This window comes from Paroedura picta, chromosome 15, assembly GCF_049243985.1.
Source record: "Paroedura picta isolate Pp20150507F chromosome 15, Ppicta_v3.0, whole genome shotgun sequence".
NCBI lineage: Eukaryota > Metazoa > Chordata > Lepidosauria > Squamata > Gekkonidae > Paroedura > Paroedura picta.
The window spans coordinates 3,829,202-3,854,755 of NC_135383.1; the positions used below are offsets into that span (position 1 = coordinate 3,829,202).

General features: G+C 52.3%; 2 protein-coding genes across 2 annotated transcripts in view; one reads left to right on the forward strand and one right to left on the reverse strand.

Moving 5' to 3' along the window:
• Positions 1–15,802, forward strand: part of TTLL10 (tubulin tyrosine ligase like 10) — a 100,722-nt gene extending 84,920 nt beyond the window's left edge. The window contains exons 7-16 of the mRNA XM_077311206.1: positions 3,469–3,631; positions 5,467–5,585; positions 5,984–6,098; positions 6,347–6,432; positions 6,562–6,733; positions 8,005–8,176; positions 10,772–10,912; positions 11,312–11,428; positions 14,431–14,524; positions 14,848–15,802. Of these exons, the coding sequence (XP_077167321.1) occupies positions 3,469–3,631; positions 5,467–5,585; positions 5,984–6,098; positions 6,347–6,432; positions 6,562–6,733; positions 8,005–8,176; positions 10,772–10,912; positions 11,312–11,428; positions 14,431–14,524; positions 14,848–15,689 (2,021 nt within the window). The 3' untranslated portion in view covers positions 15,690–15,802. The remainder of the gene's footprint in view (positions 1–3,468; positions 3,632–5,466; positions 5,586–5,983; positions 6,099–6,346; positions 6,433–6,561; positions 6,734–8,004; positions 8,177–10,771; positions 10,913–11,311; positions 11,429–14,430; positions 14,525–14,847) is intronic.
• A 1,482-nt stretch (positions 15,803–17,284) lies between these two features.
• TNFRSF18 (TNF receptor superfamily member 18) lies at positions 17,285–23,708 on the reverse strand. The gene is made up of 6 exons (XM_077311207.1): positions 23,345–23,708; positions 22,229–22,363; positions 21,562–21,649; positions 21,042–21,130; positions 19,677–19,802; positions 17,285–18,676 (listed from the first exon to the last, which is right to left on the reverse strand). Exons 1-6 carry the CDS (start codon positions 23,478–23,480, stop codon positions 18,525–18,527), a joined length of 726 nt encoding a protein of 241 aa, XP_077167322.1. The 5' UTR covers positions 23,481–23,708; the 3' UTR covers positions 17,285–18,524.
• Positions 23,709–25,554: the final 1,846 nt, after the last annotated feature.

The window sequence follows — 25,554 nt, forward strand, 5'->3', positions numbered from 1 at the left end:
GAGGGCGGCCAGAACTGGACGTGGCATTTGGAGTGGGGTGTCCAGGACCAGGCCATCTGGCAGCCCTCATCAATGGGAAAACGAAGGAACAGTCAGGCAGCAAAGGGAGCCCCTCTCTCTCCTCCCTGCCTTTTAAGATTGGAAAAGCTTTCTGTTCCTCTGCCGTCAGCCAGCTCTTAAAAGGCAAGCTGTGGTTCTCCACTGCAGAAAATGTTTCTTAATTAAGCAGTGAGAAGCTCTCGGAAGTAGTGCTAATGAGAGCCGCGTGGAGATGCTCCAGGAGGGGAGGGGATGCTCAGCCGGGGTTAACTAATGAGCCAGGCAGGTGTGCAAGGGGGCAAAAGGCCACAGGTGCCTGAGGCTTGCGCTGTAGCAGGCCGCTCTCCAAATGGCCCCAGGGTGGGCTTCATCACATCCCCACACGCACAGCTCCCACACAGGACCCTGTTCTGTCACGTGTGACCTCACCAAGCCACCCTGATACCGAATCGGCCCATCAGTCCATTGAAATCAGTGTTGCCTGCTCAGCTGGCAGCAGCTCTCCGGTGTCTCAGGCGGAGGTCTTTCCGGGCATCTACCGACCGCTCCTTTTAAACAGGAGATGCTGGGGACTGAACCGGGGCTCTTCTGCGTGCCACGCAGAGGCTCTTCTTCACGAACACCCGCGACGCTGCCTCCTGCTGAGTCCGGCACGGTTGTTATTGCCAACACAGACCGGCAGCAATTCTCCAGCTAGAGTCTATCACGTCGCCTACCGCCTGTCCCTTTAGCCGGAGACGCCCAGGATTAAATTTGAGACTTTTCTGCGCACCCAGCAAATGTTCCACCGCTGAGCCACTGGCCCCTCCCGAAGAGGGATCCCATGAGCCTGAATTGCAGCCCTTTGCTTTACAACAACCGGCCTGGTCCCAGGAACAGGGTGAACACGCTCCCTTTCCACTCGGCCCCCGTCCCTGTCTCCGTTCCCAGCACCCCGCCACTGTGGAAAACAGCACACCCCTTTACCAAAATGCTCTGGCTTCTAGGATGGATCGATGAAAGATCTTTAGAGATCCGTGGGAAAGCTGCCGCCCTTCGCTTAGGCTTCCGGTGGAACCCGCCGTACTGCGATACAGGTGAGACGTGCGGGAGGACGACCCCGGTGCAAAGGCATGGGACGGCGGACGGCGGCGAGGAAGGGGGAAAGGGAGGGCGCCGGTGACCCCGTTGGTCAAGCCAGGAGGCTTGCGCAGAATCGGGGCCTCAGGCAGTCCTGCTACGCTCCACGGGAGAATACAGCCCTGAGGGAACTCGGGAGCCATCTCCTGGGAGGGCTTGGGCACCCTGAGGGACAGCTTGCTTAAGGAGGACCCAAAGGGTGAGATGCCCACAAAATATCCATATTAGAGTAACATTTATTCTGCACAACGTTAAAAGGTTAAAAGCAGACTGCCCGTAGGTTAATCACGGAAACCACAAAATATGCACCATCCAGTGCCGGACCGACACATTTCGACCCCAACAGGAGGCCTTCTCAGAGGTCTGATCCCGAATACACATATGATACAGCAAGATAGAGAAAAAAAAAACCCTCCAACCTATTCTCTATGAGTAACGAGGTCTATAATAAAGGACGTGAATAGAAGGCGGGCATCAGTGTCCTTCTCTGCAGCTGCTAGAATGTTCTCCTGGGGGTCAGGAGCTTCTGTGCATGCCTGAAAGCAAACTGGGTCCCGATCCTGTTTAGCTCCTGATGGGACCGAGCTAACCTGGCCTGCCTGGCTCAGGGCAAGGCTTCAAGAGCCAAGAAACCAAACCGGCAGTGCCCCCGACAGACACCCTCAGTCCAAAACCTTAGGGATGTGTAGCGAGTAACCGAACCCGGAGCCAATTAGCTACCAAGCTGGCGGAGCCCCGCAAGGAGGTTGCTACTTATCCCTGAGGGGGGCTTGTCTGTTGTTCTAAGTCTTTCCCCCCTAATTAATTGGCCTGATTCTATTTCCTGGCCCCCAGAGAGCAGGACTGCCTTCCCTGTATGCTCTGTGAAATCCAATAGGTTTTGCGCAGGCTCGTGAACATCTGCCAGCGGAGCGAGAACCGGGAAAGCATAAATCGATTTGTTGGTGGAATTTGTCGTACGGATGGATGGGGCTGTCTTGGGCGGAGGCAGACTGGCGGCGGCCCATTGAGGCCGGTGTGCTGCCTAAATGGCTCCTCGGAGACTCAGGCAAGGGGACTATACTAGCCCAGCGTGCAAAAATCCTTTCCACTGGCAATGCCGGGATCGAACCTGGGACCTTCTGCGGGCCACGCGGGTGCCCTAGGGCAGGGGTAGTCAACCTGTGGTCCTCCAGATGTCCATGGACTACAATTCCCATGAGCCCCTGCCAGCGTTTGCTGGCAGGGGCTCATGGGAATTGTTGTCCATGGACATCTGGAGGACCACAGGTTGACTACCCCTGCCCTAGGGCAGAGACAGCCCTTCCCGACCAAGTAATCATGTTATAATTTATTACGGTGCAAGAGCAGCAAATAAAGATGGATTCCAGAATAAATATTCCACGGTAATACAGTGCTTCTACAGCTGTTAAAATATTGATAGCGGCCTACATAAAATATAGATGAAATACATAAAAAGAGCAAATATAAAACACATAAAATAGATAGACCCCCCAAATAAAACCATTCTTTCTCTCAATTAGTCCAGAGGCTTCTATGCCTAGAAGTTAAACATCCAGACTTGGACACTTTCAAAGTTCATTCTTTTCCCCCCGCATGAAAACTTACCAAAAGATGCCCAACGGTGGTACTGTCTGAGAGTAGGTTTGTTTCACTGCTCCTCCACATGCAGCCGGCTGGGTGACCTTGGGCCAGTCACAGTTCTCTCAAAGCTCTCTCTCCCCCATCTACCTCACCGTGTTTGATTCCCCGCTCCTCCTCCACATGCAGCTGGCTGGGTGACCTTGGGCCAGTCACAGTTCTCTCAGAGCTCTCTCAGCCCCCCATCTACCTCACTGTGTTTGCTTCCCCGCTCCTCCACATGCAGCCGGCTGGGTGACCTTGGGCCAGTCACAGTTCTCTCAGAGCTCTCTCAGCCCCATCTACCTCACTGTGTTTGCTTCCACACGCAGACAGCTGGGTGACCTTGGGCCAGTCCACAGCTAAGATACAAACATCTGAACAAACACCTAGACACAAACATCTGAACAAAGAGTAACCATTCTCAGTCCCCACCCCACCCCCCCCAGCCTTGCTTTTATGTTCTGCATTCCCCTTAACTTTCACTCCTACGTCCAACTTTATTCTGTCAACTCCTTGGGGAAAAGGCCTGACCCCTCTTTTTTTCTGCACCCTGGAGGTAAAAGGTAAAGGTATCCCCTTGTGCAAGCACCGGGTCATGTCTGGCAAACTACCCCGTATTGAGCCTGCCATGAAAACGCACCCAGGAGGAGCACCCCCTAAAGCGCATCCCTTCCTCTCCCTTATCAGGTTTTTCTAACTTAGGGGACCCGACGAATGAAACCCAGTGCAAAGGGAACAAAGCCCCTCCGAAAGCCTCGCCGCGAATGAACCCTCCAGAAGAAAAGAAGCCGGAAGAAGCCCCCGGATTGGGGCCGTTCTTCTACATCGGGGGAGCCAATGGAGTTGACATGTAAGAACGGCCAGGAGGTTTGTCCGGTTGGGCCCTGTTTCCCCCTCCCAGGGCTGAATGCTTCCCCAATCCTCCTCCTCTTTCAGTTCCGGGGCTTGGACTAACTGGGTCTTGTTTCCTACAAATGCATCATTTCATCACCCAGCTCCACATTTTGCACAGCGCAGGACGGATGCCTTACCCGTTGCTGTTCATTCAGTTGTTCGTGCGCTCCTCACTCACGGTTCACGACGCCCCTGCCCACGCTGGAGAGACAAAGTTTTGTTAGTGTGCTGGAAGAGGGACAAGCTGCACAGATGCACGGTTTTGGGAAGCTGCAGCAGACTGCTCCAATCCTGGGACTGATTTTTGACTTTCTCCAAGTTAAGGTGGGAGGGATGCAGCGCAGAGCAAAACGCTCAGAGGTTTGTTGCGATTGGGAGCCCGGCCCAGCCTGGCCGATAGGATGGCCAGCCTCCAGGTGGGACCTGGCGATCTCCCAGAATTACAAGAGATATCCAAATGACAAAAGATCAGTATTCCTGGAGAAAATGTGCTGGCAGGGGCTCATGGGTATTGTAGTCCATGGACACAAGTCATAGTTGAGCCATCCCTGCTCTTTGGCATTATACCCCAATGAGAACCCTCCCCAGGCTCCACCCTCTCCCAAATCTACAGGAATTACCCACCCTAGGGTTGGTAACCCTAGCCAATGGATGGATGTATTTATTTATTAAATTTATATGCCGCTGTCCCATACGGCTTGTTAGCTGGCCCTTGGTGACTGTCTAGGGCAGCCTGCCTTTTTTATTCATCAGCCAAAAGGAGGTTTTAATCCACCAGCCTCCTTCCTAAACCAGGATGTTATTGTGATTAAAAAGCATCAGACTCTAATCTGGAGAACTGGGTTCGAATCCCCACTCCTCCCCACCCCCTTCTTAGAGCTAGGCTGAACCTGTTTCCTTGATACAAAAAGGGGACATTGGGATGGCAGAAATGGGAATGGGGGTTAAATATTCTGCATTCATAAAAGTAAGATGATAAAAAAAGTTTTGTAAACATATTGAGCTTGTCATTACTCTTGGGCTTGCAAATACATGAGCATTTGAAGTCCTGGCCAAAATAACTCCTGTAGGGGAATGGGTTTTTAAGACTATGTTTAATTTCAAAACCCGTTTATTAAAGAAGCCCCTAAAAGGAAATTCTGAAATAGCATTTCTTCCCTCGTTTTTGGGCCCCATTGCACACCTTCAAAGAAACTCCTGGTCTCTCTCTCCTTTTCTCCTCCTCTCTGCAGGTCCGAAGAACTGAGCGGGTGGGGCTCCTGCAGGTGCAAGCTTACCAACTGCCCATGCTCCATGACCTTTTGCACCCTAGGCCCAAATACTTCAGGTGTGGCCAACCTGTGGTTTTCCAGATCTCCATGGACTACAATTCCCACAAGCCCCTGCCAGCACTGGCAGGGGTTCCTGGGAATTGTAGTCCATGGACTTCCACAGTTTGGCCAACCTTTGTGAAACTGTTTACTTAGAAATCAAGCATAAATTAAAATGACATGGGTTACATCAGCACAGAGGCAAAACAAAACTTAACGGTACAGCAAACCTATTAAAAAGGAAAATGGGTACTGTCCCCTTTCAAAAGGATACGGTATAGTCAGCCTGCTTAGAGCCGTTCTCGCAGAACAGTTCTTTCAGAGCTCTCTCAGCCCCACCAACCTCCCAGGGCGTCCATTGTGGGGAGAGGAAGGGAAGGCGATTGGAAGCCGCTTGGAGACGCCTTTGGGCAGGGTCAAGCGGGGTATAAAAACGGATTCCCCCAACTGATGAAGCCGTCCCCCTCTTCCCGGTTTGCAGAGTGAATGTCTACTGCAAGAACAAGGGGTGGCAGCGCATCTACGACAACCGCAGGGAGGACTACCTCCTCAAGTGGTGTGAGACCAAGTTCCGGGACACCTATTACAACTTCCGGGAAGGTAAGAGGGGAGGGCTGGCGCGGAGAGTACAGAGCCCAGCGCAGGTTGCCAATTTCCAGCGGACAGAGCGAAAGAAATCGTTCTGAGCCGGCGACAGCAAACTAAGCTTCATTCAAGCCATACAAGCCATGCAAGTGCCTGGGCACTACAGTCTCGTTTCCGTATTATTGCATCCACCCTAAAAGGCGACAGCCGCCATGAGCGCACTACCTCTGAATATGGAGGTTCCATTCAGGCATTGTGGCCACCGCCCTCGATGGGCGTATCGTCCACGAATCTATCTACTCCCCCCTTGAAAAGCCGGTGGATAAAAGGCCGGGGGTTCCGTAGGCGTATTGGCCGTCATTTCCTTCTTCGTCTTCCACGCCCATCGACTTTTACGGATTTTATTCCTCCAGGAGAACAGCTGCTTTATCAGATCCCGAACAACAAGCTCCTCACCACGAAGATAGGCCTTCTGGTGAACCTCCGGGAGTATGAGCGAGTGATGCGGAAAATCTCCAGGAATACAAAGTCAGTGCCTTCTCTGAGCCTTCTCTCTTTCTCAGGAGGCCAGGTTTTCAGTGATTTCGCAGGGGAAAGCTGCAGAAGTTCATAGTTGGGCAGAGGTGGGGTCAGCGGAAGGGATCACAGGCAGGGCCTGGGGAGTTATGACCACTGCCGTTCTATCTGCCACATTTCCCAAGGTTCGCCTTGATTCGAGGACAATCGCATGCCTCATTAATCCACCCCTGACGCCCCTGTTATCCTGGGTTTTGCAGGTTATTAAAAATGGAGGAATTCTTCCCCGAGACTTTCCGCCTGGACACCAAAGACGAGAGAGAACTGTTCTTCGCAATCTACCGAGGTAGCTTAGCATCCTTTCACAGGCTTCCGCAAACCGATTTGTGCAAATCCCGTGTCGGGACCGTTCAGAAGGCTCCTTCCCATGGAGGTTAACGGGAGCGCCCCCGTCCCTTTGTCTCTCTCGCCCCAGAGCCCCATATCTGGATCTGCAAGCCGACCGGCTCGAACCAAGGCCGAGGGATATTCCTCCTGAAAAGCCAAGAGGAAGTCAAAAGCCTTCAGCTCAAACTGCAGACCATCGAAGACGATCCCGTCTATAAGAAGCTGCCGTACAAAATCCCCCAGGCAAGGATCGTGCAAAGGTAGAGAGAGAATCCAGAAATACGGAAACGGGGTTGCCTGAGAGGGATGCACACAAGATCGCTTGTTACAGAGCGAAAGATTCACCTTTTCTCTGCAGAGTCCGCTGGATATAGTTCTGTACCAGTCAGTGTTCTGAGTGGAATGAGGCTAAGATTTATTTATTTACGTTTCTATACCGCCACTCTCAAAATGGCTCCCCAACAGATCTGAGACTCATGCAGACACACAACAGCCTCCTCTTACAGAAGATCCTTCAGCCCTTTCTCTGTCTGGAGGCGTATTTGATCACTCCAAACAAGCCAGATTGTGGCAGGTTTACTCTGCTCCCGGCTGACTGGGAGTGAACGCCCTCCCCTAGAGCAATACATCACACAGAGACGCAGCAGGGAACCTCCTCCCTGGTGGAATCCTTTGAGCTCCCAAGGAAGCTTCAGTGGTTTAATTGGACCCTTTTCCTGCAGGGCCCTGGGTGCATTTTAAGGATCTCCTGCAGGGTGTGATCAAGGCTCCTTCCTGGTTTTATTCCCCCCCCTTTTCCCCCCCCATCTCCGGCCGCCACCAATTTAATTTGCTTTGCAGACAGAGCATTAGCATTTTCCCAGGCGGGGAGGGAGGAGACAGAGAGAAGGAGATCAGAGCTTGCTTTCTGTCTGGAACACGAAAGAGAGCTTCAAAGGGACCGGTGCAGCCGCCTGAGCTTTGTGCTGGGCCGTTGGCATAAGCCTCTAACATCCCACCCACCCCCGTCGGTGACATTCCAGTGAAGCCAGCAGCTGCATCGGCTGCTTCTCCTCCAACCCTCTAGTGAGAGCAATCCAGGTGTAATGCTCTAGAGCAGGGGTAGTCAACCTGTGGTCCTCCAGATGTCCATGGACTACAATTCCCATGAGCCCCTGCCAGCGAATGCTGGCAGGGGCTCATGGGAATTGTAGTCCATGGACATCTGGAGGACCACAGGTTGACTGCCCCTGCTCTAGTGTCCATGCTTCTAAGCAGGCCTTTTCTCCATTGCCTCAAGATCAGTTGTCCTTCTGGGAGGCCTCCAGGCTCCACCTGGAGGTTGGCATCTTGGCTCCCTGCCAGATTAGTTTATTTCCATTTGCAAGGTGTCATTATACACCCTGGAACCCCCCTCTGAAGCCGGGGCCACTACAGATTGTGTTCTTCTCGGGGCAGGGACCCATTGATCTGTTTCGCGAGAACTTGATCTAAACCCTCTGTCAGTTGTCCCGTCCGCCTTTCCCCATGGATGCTGACTCCGGCCCCACAGGTATATCGACAGGCCGCTGCTGCTCGAGGGGAAGAAGTTTGACGTCCGGTCGTACCTCCTGATCGCCTGCACGTTGCCCTACATGCTGTTCTTCGGCCACGGCTACGTCCGCCTCACCTGCCTCAACTACGATCCTCTGTCGGAAGACCTCACGTCTCACCTGACCAACCAGGTGAGTCGAAACTCACCCTCCGGCCCCGGCTGGGTCAACAAAATCTTGCTCCATCCTGTAGTGGGGTATGGCTTCAGTCTTTTTGCCAGTGTGAGGTTCTTCTAGGCAGTTACGTCAAGATCTCCCCAGAGCGGTCCTATTATAGTGTAGAAGAGGAGCAATTTAAAAATATTCTGGACTGTTATAATATTACTAGAGGCCAAGCCTGTCGCATTCAGGAATACAAAGGGCGCTAGAATAGGGGAGTGGGGTGAAAGAACTTTGCGGACGACTCCCTCTCCCCCCAGGACCTGGAAAAGCTGCAGGCAGCTGTTGGGGAACTCGCTGGCAGGGGTAGCTCTCAATCAGCAGGGATCTGCAGCCTCCGAGCCTCGGAGGGAAGTGGAAGGAGGAGGGGTGGTCAGGGGTGTGGGATGGAAGGCGATTGGCTGGCTGCTGGACAGACAGGCAAGCCGGTTGGAGGAGGAGGTACTCAGGGGCGGGACAGCTGCCCTGAGTGGGTGTTAAGCACTGAGTGGTACTTAAGCCGTGAGACCAGCTCCTCCACCAAGGCCTTACCAGAAATATATTAAGTGGAAAAGATTTATTAGTTCTAATATACACCCCCTCCCTGGGCACCGACTCACGATAGTTCACAATATGCCTTACATGTACATCTTCTCTAAAACCACAGTTAAGAACATTATTAAAAACTTGTGTGTGTGTGCAGAATTTTGCTGGTCTTGAAGGTGACCCTGGTCTCAACTGTTCTTCTAGTACTAAAAACAGAATCTTTTTAGAACATTTGAGCAAATGCTGGCAGGGGCCCATGGGAATTGTAGTCCATGAACATCTAGAGGGCCGCAGTCTGCCCACTCCTGATGTAGAGAGAGGAAGTGTTTCTGGCCCTTAAGCCTGGCCAGAAGAGAAGGAGGAGGAAATTTGGGTCCTCTCTGCTGCCCAGAGAGAGAAAGAGGAATTGTGCTCCATCCCCCATCGCCCTGTCGATGGATTAGTCCCGACACCACGGCCAGGCCATGAAAAATGGCTCCCGCTGTCCAGCAAATAAGTCAGGAAACTTTTCCAATTTCTCAGCCCTGCTCATTCGGTCTCAAAATCCCTGCTCCAATTTCTTCCATCCTTAGAGCCAACTGGATCCGTGGTTCTCTAAACTTACAGCATTTCCTCCCGTCACCTCCCCATAAAAACCCTGTTGTCTGTACAGGCATCCCTCAGAGAGAGGGGGGGGGGCATTGTACCGGCTCTGAACGGCCCCCGTTGTATAAAACCTCACAGTCGACTCGGTATAGAAACAAAACGCCGTGTCTGTACAAACACAAACACAAACACATTCGGAAGGTCAAATGGAAAAGCAGGGGGACCAAAACAGTTTTGGGGAAATATAAATATAAAAGAGAGGGAACGGGGCCTGACGGTTCGCCCCCACCCAACAGGGGGACAGCTGGCGTGGGTGTCCTCATTGCTGGTCCTTCCTGCTTGATGATTGTCTCCCAGCTATTCACGTGGGTGGGTATCTTGTTTTTCTCTTGATGGATTTGTTTGCCGAGTCCCACAGGTGGGCTCAGGTGCCCCCATCAAACCTGTCGCCACAAAGGACATCAGGTGAGGAGCAGGTGTGACATCAACGCCTCCCCAATTCCCAAGGGCTCAGTCAGGAGTGGGCAGGGCAAAGAGGCGACAACCCGAGCAGGTGGCTCTGCCAAAGCCCCCGCCCCTTTAAATTAGAGCCGGTTCTGCTTTGTGTCCGTTCCCCGGCCCCACAACTGTGGGACGGTTCATTGATTCAAGCCGACAAGGAATTATTTCTTTAGAAATCCCCCCCTGCTCCAACCTCTCAGGGGTCTGAGAAAGTTGAATTCCCCTCCTCCCTTCCCCCCTCCCAACCCCCCCCCCCGACATTCAGTTCATCTGGCCTCAACATTCTGTCCCTTGGGAGGCATATTTATTCCTCATCAAACCCATTTTGCTTTGCACCTTCCTGTATTCTGTTGATTTATTAACCAAGCCATCTTTTTCTACATACCGGGGGGGGAGTCCCCTAATTACTAGGTACAGACCCCAAGCACCTGCGGGGGAGGCACCGGTTGGTTTACATCAGCTGTACGGGTGTGTGGGGGAAGTAGGTGATGATTAGCTAGATACAAGACCGAGAAATTGTTCCCCATGGAATAACTTATTACAAAAGTTTTGGCGCTCAACTTTATCGCTTGACTGTTGCTATACGTCAGGGGTAGTCAAACTGCGGCCCTCCAGATATCCATGGACTGCAATTCCCATGAGCCCCTGCCAGCGAATGCTGGCAGGGGCTCATGGGGATTGTAGTCCATGGACATCTGGAGGGCCGCAGTTTGACTACCCCTGCTATATGTAGTTTATAGGTACAGAAGTGAGGAATTGTTCCCCACGAAATTCTGCGTCTCTCGAGCTGGGTCTCTCACTACCGGATTTTCCAAACTGGAGATGCCGGGACTTGAACTTGGGACCTCCTGCAGGCCAAGTAAATGTTCTACCACTGAGCCACAGACCCCCTTTCCCAGCTTGCGTTCCAAACGTCCATCTCTGTTAACATTCGTCTCCCCATCCACCCATCCTCAGTACGTGCAGAAGAAGAACCCCATCTACAGCCACGTCAAGGAGGAGACGGTGTGGGGGATGGAGCGCTTCAACACCTACATCAACGAACGTTTCCGGCACGCCAAAGGGCTCCCCAAGGACTGGGTCTTCAACCACTTCACCGTGAGTCGGCTCACGTCACGTCCCCCCTTCGGTGCTGGCCGCTGTGGGTGTCAGGAGAGCCTGCGTTGGACCTACGGCTCCTCGCAACGTTTTCCAAAGTAGCCCCCCCCCCAGCTGTGTTGCAAGGCCCACAAGGAGCGGGGTAGGGACCACAAAGCAGCCCTCCCCTCCGGGATAGATCTCCGAAGGCGTAACGCTTCAGAGCATCTAGCTCTGTTTGTCCGGACAGACCTCATCTCTACAGCTGGCAGCGGCAGAGAGTTCCATAAATGAATTCTGCCTTGTGTCTCTCCTGAATCCACTGCCCTTTCACTGCCCTGCGTGTCCCCCTGCGTTCTAGTATAATGGGAGGGGTGGGGGAGGTACGTTCGTGACGTGCCGTTGTCCCGCGTCTTTCAGAAGCGGATGAAGGAAATCATGCTGCAGTGCTTCCTGGCCGTCAAGTCCAAACTGGATTGTAAGCTGGGCTACTTTGACCTCATCGGCTGCGACTTCTTGATTGACGAAGACTTCAAGGTACCGGGCTCTTGGCGGGGGGATCGGGTTGCCATCTCCGAGTTGGGAAATCCCTGGAGGGGAACTCAGCAGGGTTATTGTGCCAGGAGAGTTCACCCTCCAAAGCTGCCGGTTTCACCAGGGGAACAGAATTTCCTGCATTCTGCAGGGGGTTGGACTAGATGACCCTGGAGGTCCCTTCCAACTCTACAATTCTATGACTCTATGATCTCTGGCGCCTGCAGATTGGTCGTAAGTCCTGGAGGTTGGCATCCCTAAACAAGGAAGCCTGCTCTCCCCAAACACACCCTGAACAAAGACTCCAGCCCACATGTCAGTAGGGATGCCAACCTCCAGGTGGGACCTGGGGACCCCCGGAATTACTGCTCATCTCCAGGCAACAGTTCCCCCAGAGAACAGGGCTGCTGTTCTCCGGTGTGAAAAAGCACCAGAGAGCCTAGTTTCCAAAAGTGAGCTCTCCTTCCCCTCCTTCTCCGAATAGGATGGGACCAGCAAGAGGCATGTGCTGAGCCGGAGGGCTTGCAACCTGTGAGGCTGGCACGCACGGATCCTGCTGGGGAACTCTGCCTTCAGGCGGGGAGATCTGGTGCCACTCCGGTGCTGCTGATCCTTGTATGGTTAATTAAAAGCTTTCTCCCCCAGAAAGGAGCCCCCCCCACACACCAGTTTCAGCATATCTCTCCAGGTTTCACTGCCCTGGGAAGATGACAGCCTGAGAGAAAGACGTTAATAAAACAATAGAATTAACAATATTAACCAGCAAGGCTGCCACCTACTTAACGCCATTGTACCCAACGATAAATTGCAATCGATTAAATCTGCATACATTTACACATGAATAAAAAATCAGGGCGGTACGGAAAGTCCTCTCTGGAGCATCTTTTGACAGGCAAGTCATTTTTTTACAGGGAGGGGAATGCCCCCCCCCTCTCTGCGCCCTCCGGCATTCACGCTGCCCACCTTTTGTGCTGGGCATTTATAATTTTCTGTTTTCCTGATCAGGAGGCTGCTTGGCTGCCTCACCCTGCCAAACCCGCCCCTGCACGTTCTTCCCATGAACGGTGAGTGATCCCAGCCAGCCCTCCCACCCAGTCAGGGATCACGTGATGCGCACACGGAGGGCACCTTGCCACACAGCTGCTCGGCCTACGCAAAGTTACTCCCGGTGTGCGCTGGTGGTGATGTCAGCGCACTGCAACAGTGCGGTAACGCTCTGGTATTTGCTCAAAGTACCCCAAAAAAATCTAGGGTAAAAATGGCTTCTACCACAGAGTTTTTACCCGAATACCAGAGTGCCATCAGGACATCACCAGTGCGATGACATCACTTCCTGTCCATGCCGGAAATGACGTCACCACATCACTGGGGTTCTCCTCTTTCTCCTGGTAAGAACCCTGCCAGCCAGCTGACTGGCGACAGGGCACTCTGCTTCCACTGGATGGAGGTTCTGCTGACCCAATTTTTGTGTGAGAAGAAAGGCTACCTCTTCTAAAATGGGGGCTGCCACCTGCAATTTCTGCATGCTTCCTTATTCCAAATAATTTTTATCCGCTTCTGAATTAATGGGGGGGCACCATTTCCAAACAAATCTATGCATTGATCGAAGCACAGACACCCCCGCCCCCCAAGGGCCAGCCTGCAACCTTTTCCCCAGATCCTTAAGAGTTCTACCACCCACCAGCCGGTCCGAGAAATAGCAGCCAGGCCTGCACTCCGCAGTAGAGGCCGGTGGGTACAACGCCATCCGGTTTATTCGCTGGAGCAGAACGTCTAGAAACTAATCGCCAGGCCTCCCCAGGAGATTGGCAAGCCCAGCATGTCCCCCCCAAAGGTACTTAGAAGAAGGCTGAGAAACAAAGAGCCAAATATTCGGAGAAGTAAACCAAATAAGGCTTCCTCCGAACCGAGGAAGGACATAGATATATCACCACCATCTCTTTCTATTTTGAAACTTATTTTCCCAGGCTGGGGAAGGTAGAAGGGGTGGAGGTGAGACCAGAAAAAGTCATTTATGGAGCTTCAATGCCCCCTGGTGGCAATTGTGAAACTATTTCCTGGGATTTTGGAAAACCCCTCCCAATCTCACACCGGCTTCACGGCCTCTTTTGCCCGGGGCTGTCAGGTCACCTAGCAAATCTATTCATTACAATAATCCATTGCCGTAATAACAGGGTGGGATTCATTGATTTTCCTTTTTACATGAATGTATTTATGGCTCTTGGAGCCGGCTGGGAAAGCAGCGGACCCTGTTCTGTCTCTCCCCTTAAACGTTAGTTTACTTAATTGATACACTTATCTAATTTACAATATTTCGTCCACAAGTCGCAAGGCGAAACGTCGAAGAAACGTAGCAAAGTAATGCCAGCAACGGCGGGGCTTCCGGGTTACCAGGTGCACCAGGTTGGGCCCCTCTCAAAGAATTCTGGTGAGATTTCCATAGGGTTGCCAACCTCCAGGTGGTGGCTGGAGATCTTTTGAGATTCCTACAGATCTCCAGGAGACAGAGATCGGCTCCGTGGTAGAACGTGGCCACTTTGGAAGCTGGACTCTATAGCGTCATACTCCTTCCGCTCTGCCTTCCTCAAGCTCCACTCCCAAAATCTCCAGGTCCCACCTGGAGGTTGGCATCCCTATTGGAAAACCTGTTCTTCCCCATGCCATGGAGGCATCTCAGGGGTCCTATGGATCTCTAACAGCAAGGTTTCAGAGAATTCTTATTCCCAAAGGAAATAAGAACCTGGCGAAGCAATCAGGACAGATGGGCCCAGCGGCTTCTGGATTTCCCACCCCTTGGCCCACTTCCGCCTGAGAATCCCTGTTCCGACTGTGCTTCCACCTCAAGGAAATGAAACCCGTGCCGTTTTCTTCTCCCGTTTCCCCTGGGAAATGCAACGCCAATGCGCTAGCCCTGAAATGTTATTGCGGAGACAAAAAGAGGCCCTCATTGACAGGCACGCGTAGAGCACTGGCTACGTCTCAGAGAACTGACCGGTGTTTTCCAGGTGTGGCTCTTGGAGATGAACGCCAACCCTGCCTTGCACACCAACTGCAGCGCCTTGAAGAGCATCGTTCCTACCGTGGTGAATGAAACCCTGGGTAAGTCAAGTGGAGAGGAGCTCTTTGCCCGCCCTTTCTAGCCAGCAGGGTAGCCGAACAACTGTGGCTTCCCAGATGTTCATGGGCTACAGTTCCCATAAGCTCCATGGCCTAGGGCAAGGGTAGCCAACCTGTGGTCCTCCAGATGTCCGTGGACTACAATTCCCACGAGCCCCTGCCAGCCTTTGCTGGCAGGGGCTCATGGGAATTGCAGTCCACGGACATCTGGAGGACCACAGGTCGACTACCCCTGGTCTAGGGGTCAACCGTCACTAAAGACGGGTCTACATTCCAGCAACGGCCCCTGCCTGTGTGATTTCTAGATCTGGCCCTCGAGATCTTCAGCAAGAGCCAAAAGAGCCAGCCGCTCCTGCCCTTGGAATCGCTGACCCACTTTGTGCTGCTCTACAACGGCGTGACGTCTGACAACGGGCCCCCTCGCCCCACCAAGAGCAGGACTTCCCTCCGTTCCCTGCGGGGCCAGCGGTCGCAGACAGAGAGCGGCCCCAACAACGCCACCGCTGCCACCAACCCCGGCAGCGGCAGCAACCGGCCGCCGGACAGGCAGGCGCCCAAGCACTCAGAGAAGCCGCCCAAGACGGAACCGCCCGGCCTTCCTGAAGGGCTCTCCCTGCCGCCCCACAAGGCGATCCCCCGAAGCACTCTGCCCATGCCTCAGATCCAGATCTCCATCGTTCCCAACCTCTCCAGTTGCCCTTCCGTGAAAGCCGTCCTCCGGGGCAGCCAGGTCTGCAACAGCGGGAGCCAGTACATCATCAAGCCCGTCGTGGAGGCGGATCGGCACCGTGGGAGTTCCACCAAAGCCGAAAGCGGCGACGAGAAGGCCAAGGCCAACGCCGCCGCTCCAAAAGACCGGTCCTACGCCACGTGGTTCAACCAGACGTTCGGGAGCCAGGTTCCTCCTCCGGCGGGCAGCAACGGGCCCAGCCTCTCCTTGACCAGCTCCCAGATGGTCTCCCTCCACCTGCAGTCCAACGTCCCGCCCAGCGTGCCGCCGATCCCAGAACGCCCCCGGGTCCCCCGCCAGCTCATGACCCACGCCAGGCCGCCTGCGGACAACAGCAAGGCTTCGGCCGGGGGGAGCTGCAGCTGCGGCGATTCGCCCCCAGAAGATAAAAAAGCCTCTCATCACAGGGGCTCCTAACCTGAGATCACGTGTGTATTTGGAATAGCCCTGGTTCTTTTTCCTATAAAGGACAAAAAAAAAAAAAAATGAAAAAGGGTGGGGGGGAAACCAATCATGTGCAGTTCCTTTCACTGTGTTGTAGTTAAGCATTTATTATGGAATCTTTTTGGAGGGGGGCGGGAGGGTAACCCCACCGCGAAAGCAATCTGTTTGGAGGTCACGGGCTAAGGAAAGAAAGATTGCACCCCTGCGCGGTGGCATAGATCCACATCCTCAAATCGCAGCATTTTGGGGCCGTGAGTGCAAAGCCCGGGCAGGCAGGTTGGATAAGCAGTTGGGGTGGCAAAGAAGATGCTTAGAAAACTGAATACAGATGCTGTCTCTCTCTGCCAGTGCTCACTTCGTCAGATTGCTGAAGAAGTCAGCTGTGACTCAGGAAGGCTCCCCCCTTGCCGCAAATTCGGTTCTTTTTGAAGATGCTGCTGGACTCTGGCTCTTTTCTCCTGCTACAGACAAATATGTCTACCCATCTCAGTCTTTCTCTGCCATGTTTGTTTCCTTCCTTCCTTCCTTCCTTCCTTCCTTCCTTCCTTCCTTCCTTCCTTCCTTCCTTCCTTCCTTCCTTCCTTCCGGTTTCGGTCTCTCATTTCTCTTTCTTTGTGTTTCCTGGTCTGGATGGTTTTCCTTCCTTCCAGTTTCCTGTTCTCTACCATTCTGCTTCCTCTCTCCCTCTTTCTTCACTGCCCTCTCTTCCATGATAAGTACCTGTGATTCCACTGCTGAACTACTTTGATCGATTTCCCCAGCCGGTACTGCTATACGTGTCGTTTAAACCCATTCCTGCGTGTCCTCTCCTCTGCTGCCAACAGGAACTGCTCCCTGTTCTCCTCCAAGCGACAACCTTTCAGATCCTTCAAGAGAGCCCTCCTGTCCGCCTCTCTGTGTCTCTGTTTTCCTTGCTGCCTGGTCCTTTTAACTGCAGCTGCCAGGGACTGAACCTGAGATGGATCTTCTGTGCCCCAAGAAGATGCTCTCACATAGAAGAAGAAGAAGAAGAAGAGTTGGTACTTATATGCCGCTTTTCTCCACCCAAAGGAACCACAACCCCTCCCTGCTACTTGACAGAGTAGGCCACACTATTAATAACGGCCAAAATGACCACCCTTCCTGTTTCCGGAAGCTGAATCTTGCCGGGTGACCTTCTCTCACTCTAGCCTACCTCGCAGGGTTGTTGTGAAGGTAAAATGAAGGAGAGGACACCAATGTAAACCGTTCCAGTCCCTACTGGGGGGAGAAAGGCAGGGTACAAATGAATCTTTAAAAAATTAGATGGCCGGACATCTGATTCAAGGGGAACCCCCCAAGGAGGCGTCTCCTTTCTGCAAGGAGAGGCAGAAAACATTTTGAGGAAGACGTGGTTGTTCAGAGCCCGGTTTGAAGAAAACGAAAGTGTGGTGCCAGGCATTCTCCGCCCACCAGCGGCAGGCTGGTCTCGCCAAGGTAGAGGCTCTCTGCCCTCGCAGCTACGGAAGCGGGGAAAAGATTTGCTGTGCCCAAATCTTGCTGCTTTATTAAAGAGCCGTGGTTTCGAAAAGGAAGCCCTACGGAGGGCAAATACGTTCGCTCTAAGGAAAGGAGACGCTCATTTGAGGGCGGGGCTTGAGCAGCAGAAGCCTCACGGAACATGGAAACGCCCACCAGTTTTTTTTTTCCCACCGAGGTAGACCACAAACAGGAAAAAGCCCATGACGCTTTGGCAACAAAGCCCCACTTTAAAGGAAGCCCTGCAGCCGTGTGCTGGGACAAGCCATTCCCTTCTCGGCATGCAAGCCAGCTGGGAAATCCAGATTACTCACTCGTCTGGGTCCTTTTTTGGGGCTCATTTATTTATTTTTGCAAAAGCCAGTTTCTGCCTTTTGTTTGCTTCCAGAGAAATGTCTTGCTAAGAAAAATCAGCTAGGAAAATCCGAGATGCATCACCCCTTCTGCCGTTTCTAAAAAGCTTCTGCCATTTGGTGACGGACAAGACCACGAGGGAGGGGGGGTTATGGCTGTTTTGGGGTACCAGGTGTCCCGCTAGACTGGACTCTCTGTCTGGTGCTTCACAGGCCGGAGTGGGGGATGGTGAGGAGACGCACCATTGTGCGACGTCACTTTGGCCACAAAAAAAAAAAAAAGAAGTGACCTTGTCACAACAGGACGAAACTCTAGGATTTGCCCCAAACTCCATGGGTTTGATTCAAGGTTTCATTTCCTCCCAGTATGTTGCGGTCTGCGGTCGCCAACCCTAACAGTCGCTCTCCCTAAAAACTCACCCTATAGATAAAGCTGCCAGCTTCTCGCTTAATTTGCAGTTCCCAAAGCCATCTAGCTCGGTCTTGGCTCCGCCTCCGGGCCATTCGGTATCACCAAGCCCCGCCCCTCACTCTCTGGCTCCTTCTGTAACTCCGCCTCCCTGGTGTTCCTCGAGGGATCGGTCTTCTGTACGTCAAAAGGGGCAACCCTCCCCGTAGATTCAAGCCCTCCCCTTTGAATAATATGTGGCTGTAGCAGGCAATGGCCTGCGCCCGGTTTATGTGGGTTGGAAAGGGTCTCCTTGACCCACCAAATCTTCCCTGGAGTCCAGCGCAGGGTCTTTTTGCCAAAGGAGTCGAGATGGTGACATTCACCCATGCAGTCCTAGAACGGCAGGTGAGTGATCTCGGGAGTTGAGCGGCTTGTGCAAACAATCTGTCCCAAGCACCGCATCTTCGACCGGACGCTCCTAGAACTCCTCCTTGTTCAACAGAGTCATTTTGTGCCACCTGGCCACTGAGAGGTGAGACGCTCAGGGACACAAACAGCCCCCGGCGGCTACGCCGGGCTTCCGTGTGACAAGAATGGCGCTGAGTCCCTTTCACTCAGCGTTTTGTGACCCTGTTCTTCCTCCGGGTACTGGCAACTGAGGCTGTCCTCGTGTGGTTGCGGGAGCTGCACGTGGTTAGAAGCCTCGATGGCTTCCAAGTCTGCGGGAGAAACACACAAACAGTTAGAAAATGCTGCTGTTTGGTTTCCCGAAGCCAAACACCCTCTTTCCGACAGAGGTCAAGCACCGGGGAGGCACGCAGTGTAAATAAGCCAGTCCCAAAAGCAAAAAGCGATGCTGCCTTAGGCGAAATCCCAGTTCGTTTCATTAGGAACTGTAACGTAAACAGAACTCCCACGCAAAGTAAGGATGCAGAAACATCCCCCAAACTGCACATAGCATGATTTCAAATGGACAACCGTCTCTTCGGCGTTTCTGCCGCGTAACAACTATGAAGTGCTGAAACGGTTGATAAAGAAACACATCCCAAATGTAAACACCAATGTTGAGCTTCCGGAGAATGGCTGTTTTGCTAGGCTTCTTCAGTTTCTCGCCAGTTTTCTTAGCCAATTCTTCAAACAAGGCATTTCGAGCTCTGTTGTCAGTTCAGTCGAATTCGGGAATGTTCGTTCTTATCATCTACATAGGCTAAGGATTCTCCTCCTGCATCACCTAGACCTTGGTCCTTTTAACTGAAGGTGCTGGGGACAACCTGGGACCTTCTGCATGCCGAGCAGATGCTTGCCCGCTGACCCAAGGCCCTCTCCAATACATCCGGTAACAAGCCAGTTGAATGGCTTCTGCAGAGTCAGAATTTTGATGCATCCACTCAGTCAGCTGGGTGACCTTGGGCCAGTTACAGTTCTCTCAGAGCTCTCTCCGCCTCACCTACCTCACAAGGTGTCTGTTGTGGGGAGAGGGAGGGAAGGCAGCTGTAAGCCACTTGGAGACTCCTTCGAGTAGTTAAAAGTGGAGTCCAAAAAGCTCTTCTTCATCTTCTTCTAACTGGAGATGCCTGGGATTGGAACTGGGACCTTCTGCATGCCAAGCAGATGTCCTACCACTGAAACAAGCTTTCTAACTCTGGCAGACCACAGCAGAGGAAATATCCCAGCAGGGGGTGGAATATCACTGGACATGAACCACAGAGCTGGGCTCACCTTCCATGTCGGGGATCTTTTCTCTCTTTTGCACCCACATGCAGAGGAGTAAAGACAACATCATGAGGATGACCAGGAATATACCCGCCGCTGTCACAATAGCCAGGACGCTGGTGAACATGGAATCTGAGGGAACAATAGGCAATGAATTGTTGAAGGTTTCACGGCTGGAGTCTTCTGGCTGCCGTGGTTTTTCCAGGCTGTTTGGCTGTGGTCTGGTAGTTTGAGTCCCTGACATTGTGCCAGTAACTGTGGCTGGCACCTTCAGAGGCAACACACAGCAAGATGGGAAACATCCCACGCCAAAGCGCAGAGTTTGTGAATAGTTGCTGGGCAAGGGAGTCCGAAAATCAAACTTGGCTACCGCCCCAAGCCCACGAGAAAAGGGAGATCTAAACATTTAATTAATAATTAACGCCAGGAGGGGAAATGGGACTCCCAAAACACCTTGCAGTGGTTCATTAGATAAGACAGGCAAGATCTTGGCGAATGGACTTTCTGATGAACTCTACCCAGACACAGGAAAAGTGATTCCTAATTCCAGGCCATCCCCTGAGAGATTCCCAGATAAGACAGGACGGTGATGCATCACACACACACACCCTGCTAAAAAGTAAGTAAAATGCTCAGTGACTGTTCATGTACTCCACGCTTCAGCATGGAGAAATTCCCATCTTGCTGCAGTCTCTCTCCTGAAGGTGCCAGCCAAAGTAACTGGCGACTAAAATAACCACAGGGACTGAAATAACCACAGCCCCACAGACTGGAAACCCCAGAGCAGCCAAACATGCAACGAGATGATGCACAAGGGATTCCCAAACAGTTTGCATTTCAAAGATGATCTCATTCTTCCAAACAATTGGTTGTTTTTTTGCCCATATGCCAGACTGCATCTATCTACAACAGTGGTTCTCAACCTGGGGGCCGGGACCCCCTTTGGGTGTCGAACGACCCTTTCACAGGGGCCGGGGCAGGGCAAGCAGCTTGGCGTGGGGGGCACCACACACACAACAGCCTTGCGGGGTAGATCGAGATAGAGCATTCGTCTGTCTGGAGCAGCGGAAAAGAGCGAGATCGGGGGGGGGAAACAATTTATATACAATCATGAATCATGGATCTTCACGCCATTAGTCAGTTTTGGTTTAATTTCTGTGAAAGAACACTTGCAGAATTTTATGGTTGGGGGGGGGGGGTCACCGCAACATGAGGAACTGAAGGGAAGGTTGAGGACCACTGATCTAGAAGAAGAAATGTCTCTTCTGCCTGATAGGATGCCTCTAAAAAACAGCGTGCTTCCCCCCCTCTCCCCCAGATCTATGGACAGAACTTCCCATCATCACCCTAAACAGAATGCACAGAAGGTACCTGTCTCCGTGGTCAAAAGAACAATGCTACACTGTGAATTGTGCGTACGATTTCCAGGGTGGACAGTTTGCAACCCAATCCGGCTGCAGCTAGGAAGAAAGGACAACAAAGAAGGGGGAGAAAAATGTGAATTCGAGGTTTCAAACAAGACAGCAGATAACAGACTTAGGGATGCATTAATACATTTCTGGGTTGCTGTGCAAGCAGTATACTTAAAAAAATATGTATATATCTGCACAGCCAATCAAATCTCTAATTGCCAAGCAGAAGGCTTGCTGGTCAAAAGCCCCACCACAAACACACACTAGGTCCCACCCACTTTCTAAAAATACTTGGTGGGCACCAAGGAAAGGGGTGGGCACCATGTTGGGGAAGTCTGAATGACGGGGAGCAGCGGCATCCTGAAGGGCCAGGTTTATGCATCCACAGGCAACCCCCCCCTTCCCCACACACACACACATACACACTTTCAGATGGACCAGGTTGGACAGTTTAGATGCAAGCAAAACTGAAAACTTACTCTGTCCAAGGAACGCAACAGTGGGTCTTCCCATCTGAGTAGGTTCCATCAGGACATTTTTCACAGAAAAAGTTAAAGTCAATGGTACCTAGGAGAGAAGAAGGGGAGGAGGTTAGAGAACGTGGATTGCTTTTGGCTGAATCCCAACTGGGTTTGTAGTTGAACGGCCAGTGCTGTGAGGCAGATTCCCTGACCATTCCTTCCTTCCTTCCTTCCTTCCTTCCTTCCTTCCACGTCACTGTGCCCTACCAAGGAGCCTCCCCTCCCTCAGCCCCACCCTCCTGGTCTTCACCCTCAAGTCTCCAGAGAGCCAGTTTGGTGTAGTGGTTAGGAGTGCGGACTTCTAATCTGGCATGCCAGGTTCGATTCTGCACTCCACATGCAGCCAGCTGGGTGACCTTGGGCTCCCCACGGCACTAATAAAAACTGTTCTGACCGAGCAGTGAAACCAGCGCTCTCTCAGCCTCACCCACCCCACAGGGTGTCTGTTGTGGGGAGAGGAATGGGAAGGCGACTGTAAGCCGCTTTGAGCCTCCTTCAGGTAGGGAAAAGCGGCATATAAGAACCAACTCTTCTTCTTCTAAATTCCCGAGCCATGCTGCCTTTTCTGGAGCACATGACGGAAACGACCCCTCTTAGGGGAAGCAAGGACCAAGGCTGGAGTTACCTGAGCACTGCAGCTCCTGCCCGGCCTGGCAGGATGGGAGCGTCCGGCATTCATCACATCGCGGGTTGGAGTAGCTTTCCCCAGATTTGCACTTCTTGGGGGCCGGGTTGGTGGGACACGGTGCAGGAGCCTCTCCTGTCAATGAAGGAAACTCGGATGAGAGCAGCAGATTCACGAGAGCAGTAGATTCATGAGGAGCAGGAAACCAGTGGCTACGACAACTGGTGTTATTTTGACTACCACCAATAGCTGTGAATGCTGGCGTTACGTGTGGCTAGTTGGACAATACATTTCTATAAAAGGGGGTGGGATAGAATTGAGAAGATACATAAAACTGGAAAAAATAGGAGAGCCGGAGGATGGGGCATCTGTGCCGGGAAACACACCTTGTGTTTCTTACTGTCCCAGAGGGGGGAAATGTCTTGGCCTATAGATAGATGCTTAGTGTATAGAATCATAGAGCTGGAAGGGACCTCCAGGTTCATCTAGTCCAACCCCTGCCCAGTGCAGGAAATTCACAACTACCTGCCCGCCCGCTCTGATGTCTGTTCTGTTCTTAGGATTGTGTTATGTCCCTGACCAGGAGGGTTACCAATCTTGGGGCAGGGCGGGGCTGAGGATCCCCACGGAATTACAGCTCGTCTCCAGACCACCGATGTAAACGAAAACATGTTTTCTATTTTAAAACTGCATTACACTGCATACATTTGATAGGAAGTCATTTGTGAGAGGAAAATAAAAGAATCCTCAGGGCAGGGAGCTAAGATGCTCAGAATGGGGATAAGGGGGACTAGAAGGGCAGGGCGGAAAAATGCAACGGCCTCCCTCCCCTTGGCACCTCTTGCTTAGTGGAGTGGCCAATCTGGAGAGCCGGGTTTGATTCCTTGCTCAACATGCAAGCCACCTGGATGACCCTGGGCTAGTCACAGTCCTGTCAAAAGCTGTTCTCCCTGAGCATTAGTCTCAGAGCTCTCTCAGCCCTAACTACCTCCCAGGGTCTGTTGTGGGGAGAGGAAGGGAAGGTGACTGTAAGCCACTTTGAGGCTCCTTCTGGTAGTGAAAAGCAGGGTACAAAAACCCAGCTCCTTCTGAAGGGAAACAACGGGGACCGCTTACCTGAGCAACATATGTTCCCGCCATCACCTGCCCGTGGTCGCAACCTGTCTTCCAAAGCTCCCGCGAATTCTCCACAGAGCCAAAAGACCGCAAAGTAAACCCAACGGGTTTCTGGCCCTTCGGTCCCTGTCCTCATCTCTCTCGTTCTTTGAGGCTCAGTCGTCCGCCTCCCTTGCCCACCCCCAGGCCTTCTGACGTTCCCCTCGGCCCGTAGAGCTGCCGGGACCTCTCAGGGTCTGCCTCTTCTCTTCCTTTCTCCGTCTTGCTTCGTCCGCCACATTATGTAGCGTGGAACCCACGCAGCGCAGTGGAACTGAGTCACGGGGTCGACTTCCTGTGGCGTGGCAAGTCCCGGACAGGAGCGGCGGCGGCATCTCAGCCTCTTGTCTTCCTGAATCAGACGCAAAGAGGAAGTCAGGGCTTTTCAGCTCACAGCAATGGAAAGACCGAAACGCAGGGCTGTCGTTCAGTTCGAGAAATGAATCTGTCCTGTCCCCACAGTTCTTTGGTCCTCAGCAGTGGTGGTGGCCTGGCCTGGGGAACGCATGTCAAAGAATGTCACCAGGCTGGCTTGAAAAGCGGATTAGACATATTTGTGCAGGACAGGTCATTCTGTGACTAATAGCGCATTCACATGCAGAGGCACTAAACCTGTGAATCTCAGAGCCAGGAGGCAACATTAGGGGAAGGCCTCAGCCTCTCTACCCTGTTGTTGGCCCTTCAGAGGAACTGCTTGACCACTGTGTGAGGCAGGAGGCTGGACTGGAGGGACCTTCAGTGGTCTGACCCAGCAGGGCTCTTCTGAGGTTCTTATGAAGCCCTTGACTTCTCTACACTGTTGGCCCTCCAGAGGAACTGGCTGGGCACAGGGTGACAGGAACAGCACAGGAGGCACACAAAAATTATGTATACTAGGGGGAGAAAACAAAAACGATCCACGCATTGGCCAAAATCTATTTATACGTTTATGTAATAAAGCCTGACTTTAAAAAGTCTTGTTTATTTTGTGTTTAAATCTTGGTGTCTTTATATACAGCGAAAGTGATCCGGAGGAAATTATTCAGAGATAAATATTTTCCCAACAAGCTATGCTGGATAAGGTTCCTGTACTCCCTTGTTTCACCAGTGGTTACCTCAACAGAGAGGGAAATGACAGACCATAAGACAGAGGGAGAAGGGAGGCAGAATGGCAGAGGGACACTGGAAGGAAAACCGTCCAAGACCAGGAAACACAAAGAAAAACAACAGAGACCAGGAATGCCAATTGCCATTTTGGGGGCAGGAGGCGAATGGCTTCCAGGCCAGACTCGCTAGGGATTCTGGTTTTTTGTAGGGCGCACGCAGGGGTGCCTGCCAGCGGGTTATAAATTCAAAGAAACAAATGCAAAGAAATAAAAATAGAACTGCTGTAATTTTTACATGAGCAAATGAGCAATGGGAAACACATAGAGGCTGGAGCAGAGTTGTTTTGTGTTGCCCCAGAGGGGCGGGACCAGAACCAGCGTGTTGAAAGTAATCCAAGAGAACTTTCAGCTAAACACCCGGAAGAAGTTCCTGACAGAACAGGCTTCCTCGATAGGTGGTAAAAGTTCTCCTTCTTTGGAAGTTTTTAAGCAGAGGCCAGATAGCCACCTCACAGAAATGAACTTGGGCAGATTGTGAGTGGTGAGTCGAAGGAATTTTGTCCATGCTTGACTCTTGTGGACCTTTCTTGCATGCCCAGGGAAATACCAATCACCACTTTGGGGTCAGGAAATTAATTTCCTCCAGGCCAGATTGGCCAAGGATTCTGGTTCAGGGCAGGGTGGGGTGGGGAGATAATCTGGGCTTGGGACCGGGGGCATTGTGAGTGGGCAGGTTGTTGTGCATTTCCTGCATTCTTTGGGGGTTAGACTAGATGACCCCAGAGGTCCCTTCGAACTCTCTTATTCTGTGACCCAGACGGCTGCGAGCAGGGCCTCCTGAGCCAATGGGCAGCCGCTCACCCACAGAGCTTCAAGGGAACACTGCTTGCGACCCATTTCATTATGTCCATTTTGGGGGACTGGCGGTTCAGATTTGCTTGTTTGTTTCGCCTGGGTCTGATGGTGCTTATAACAAAACACCCCCCCAAAAAAGGGGTTTTATGCAGTTCAAACTGCATAAAATGGAGAAACATGGGCCCAGAAATGGCATGCAAAAAAAAAAATCATCGCAAGTTTTGCACAGAG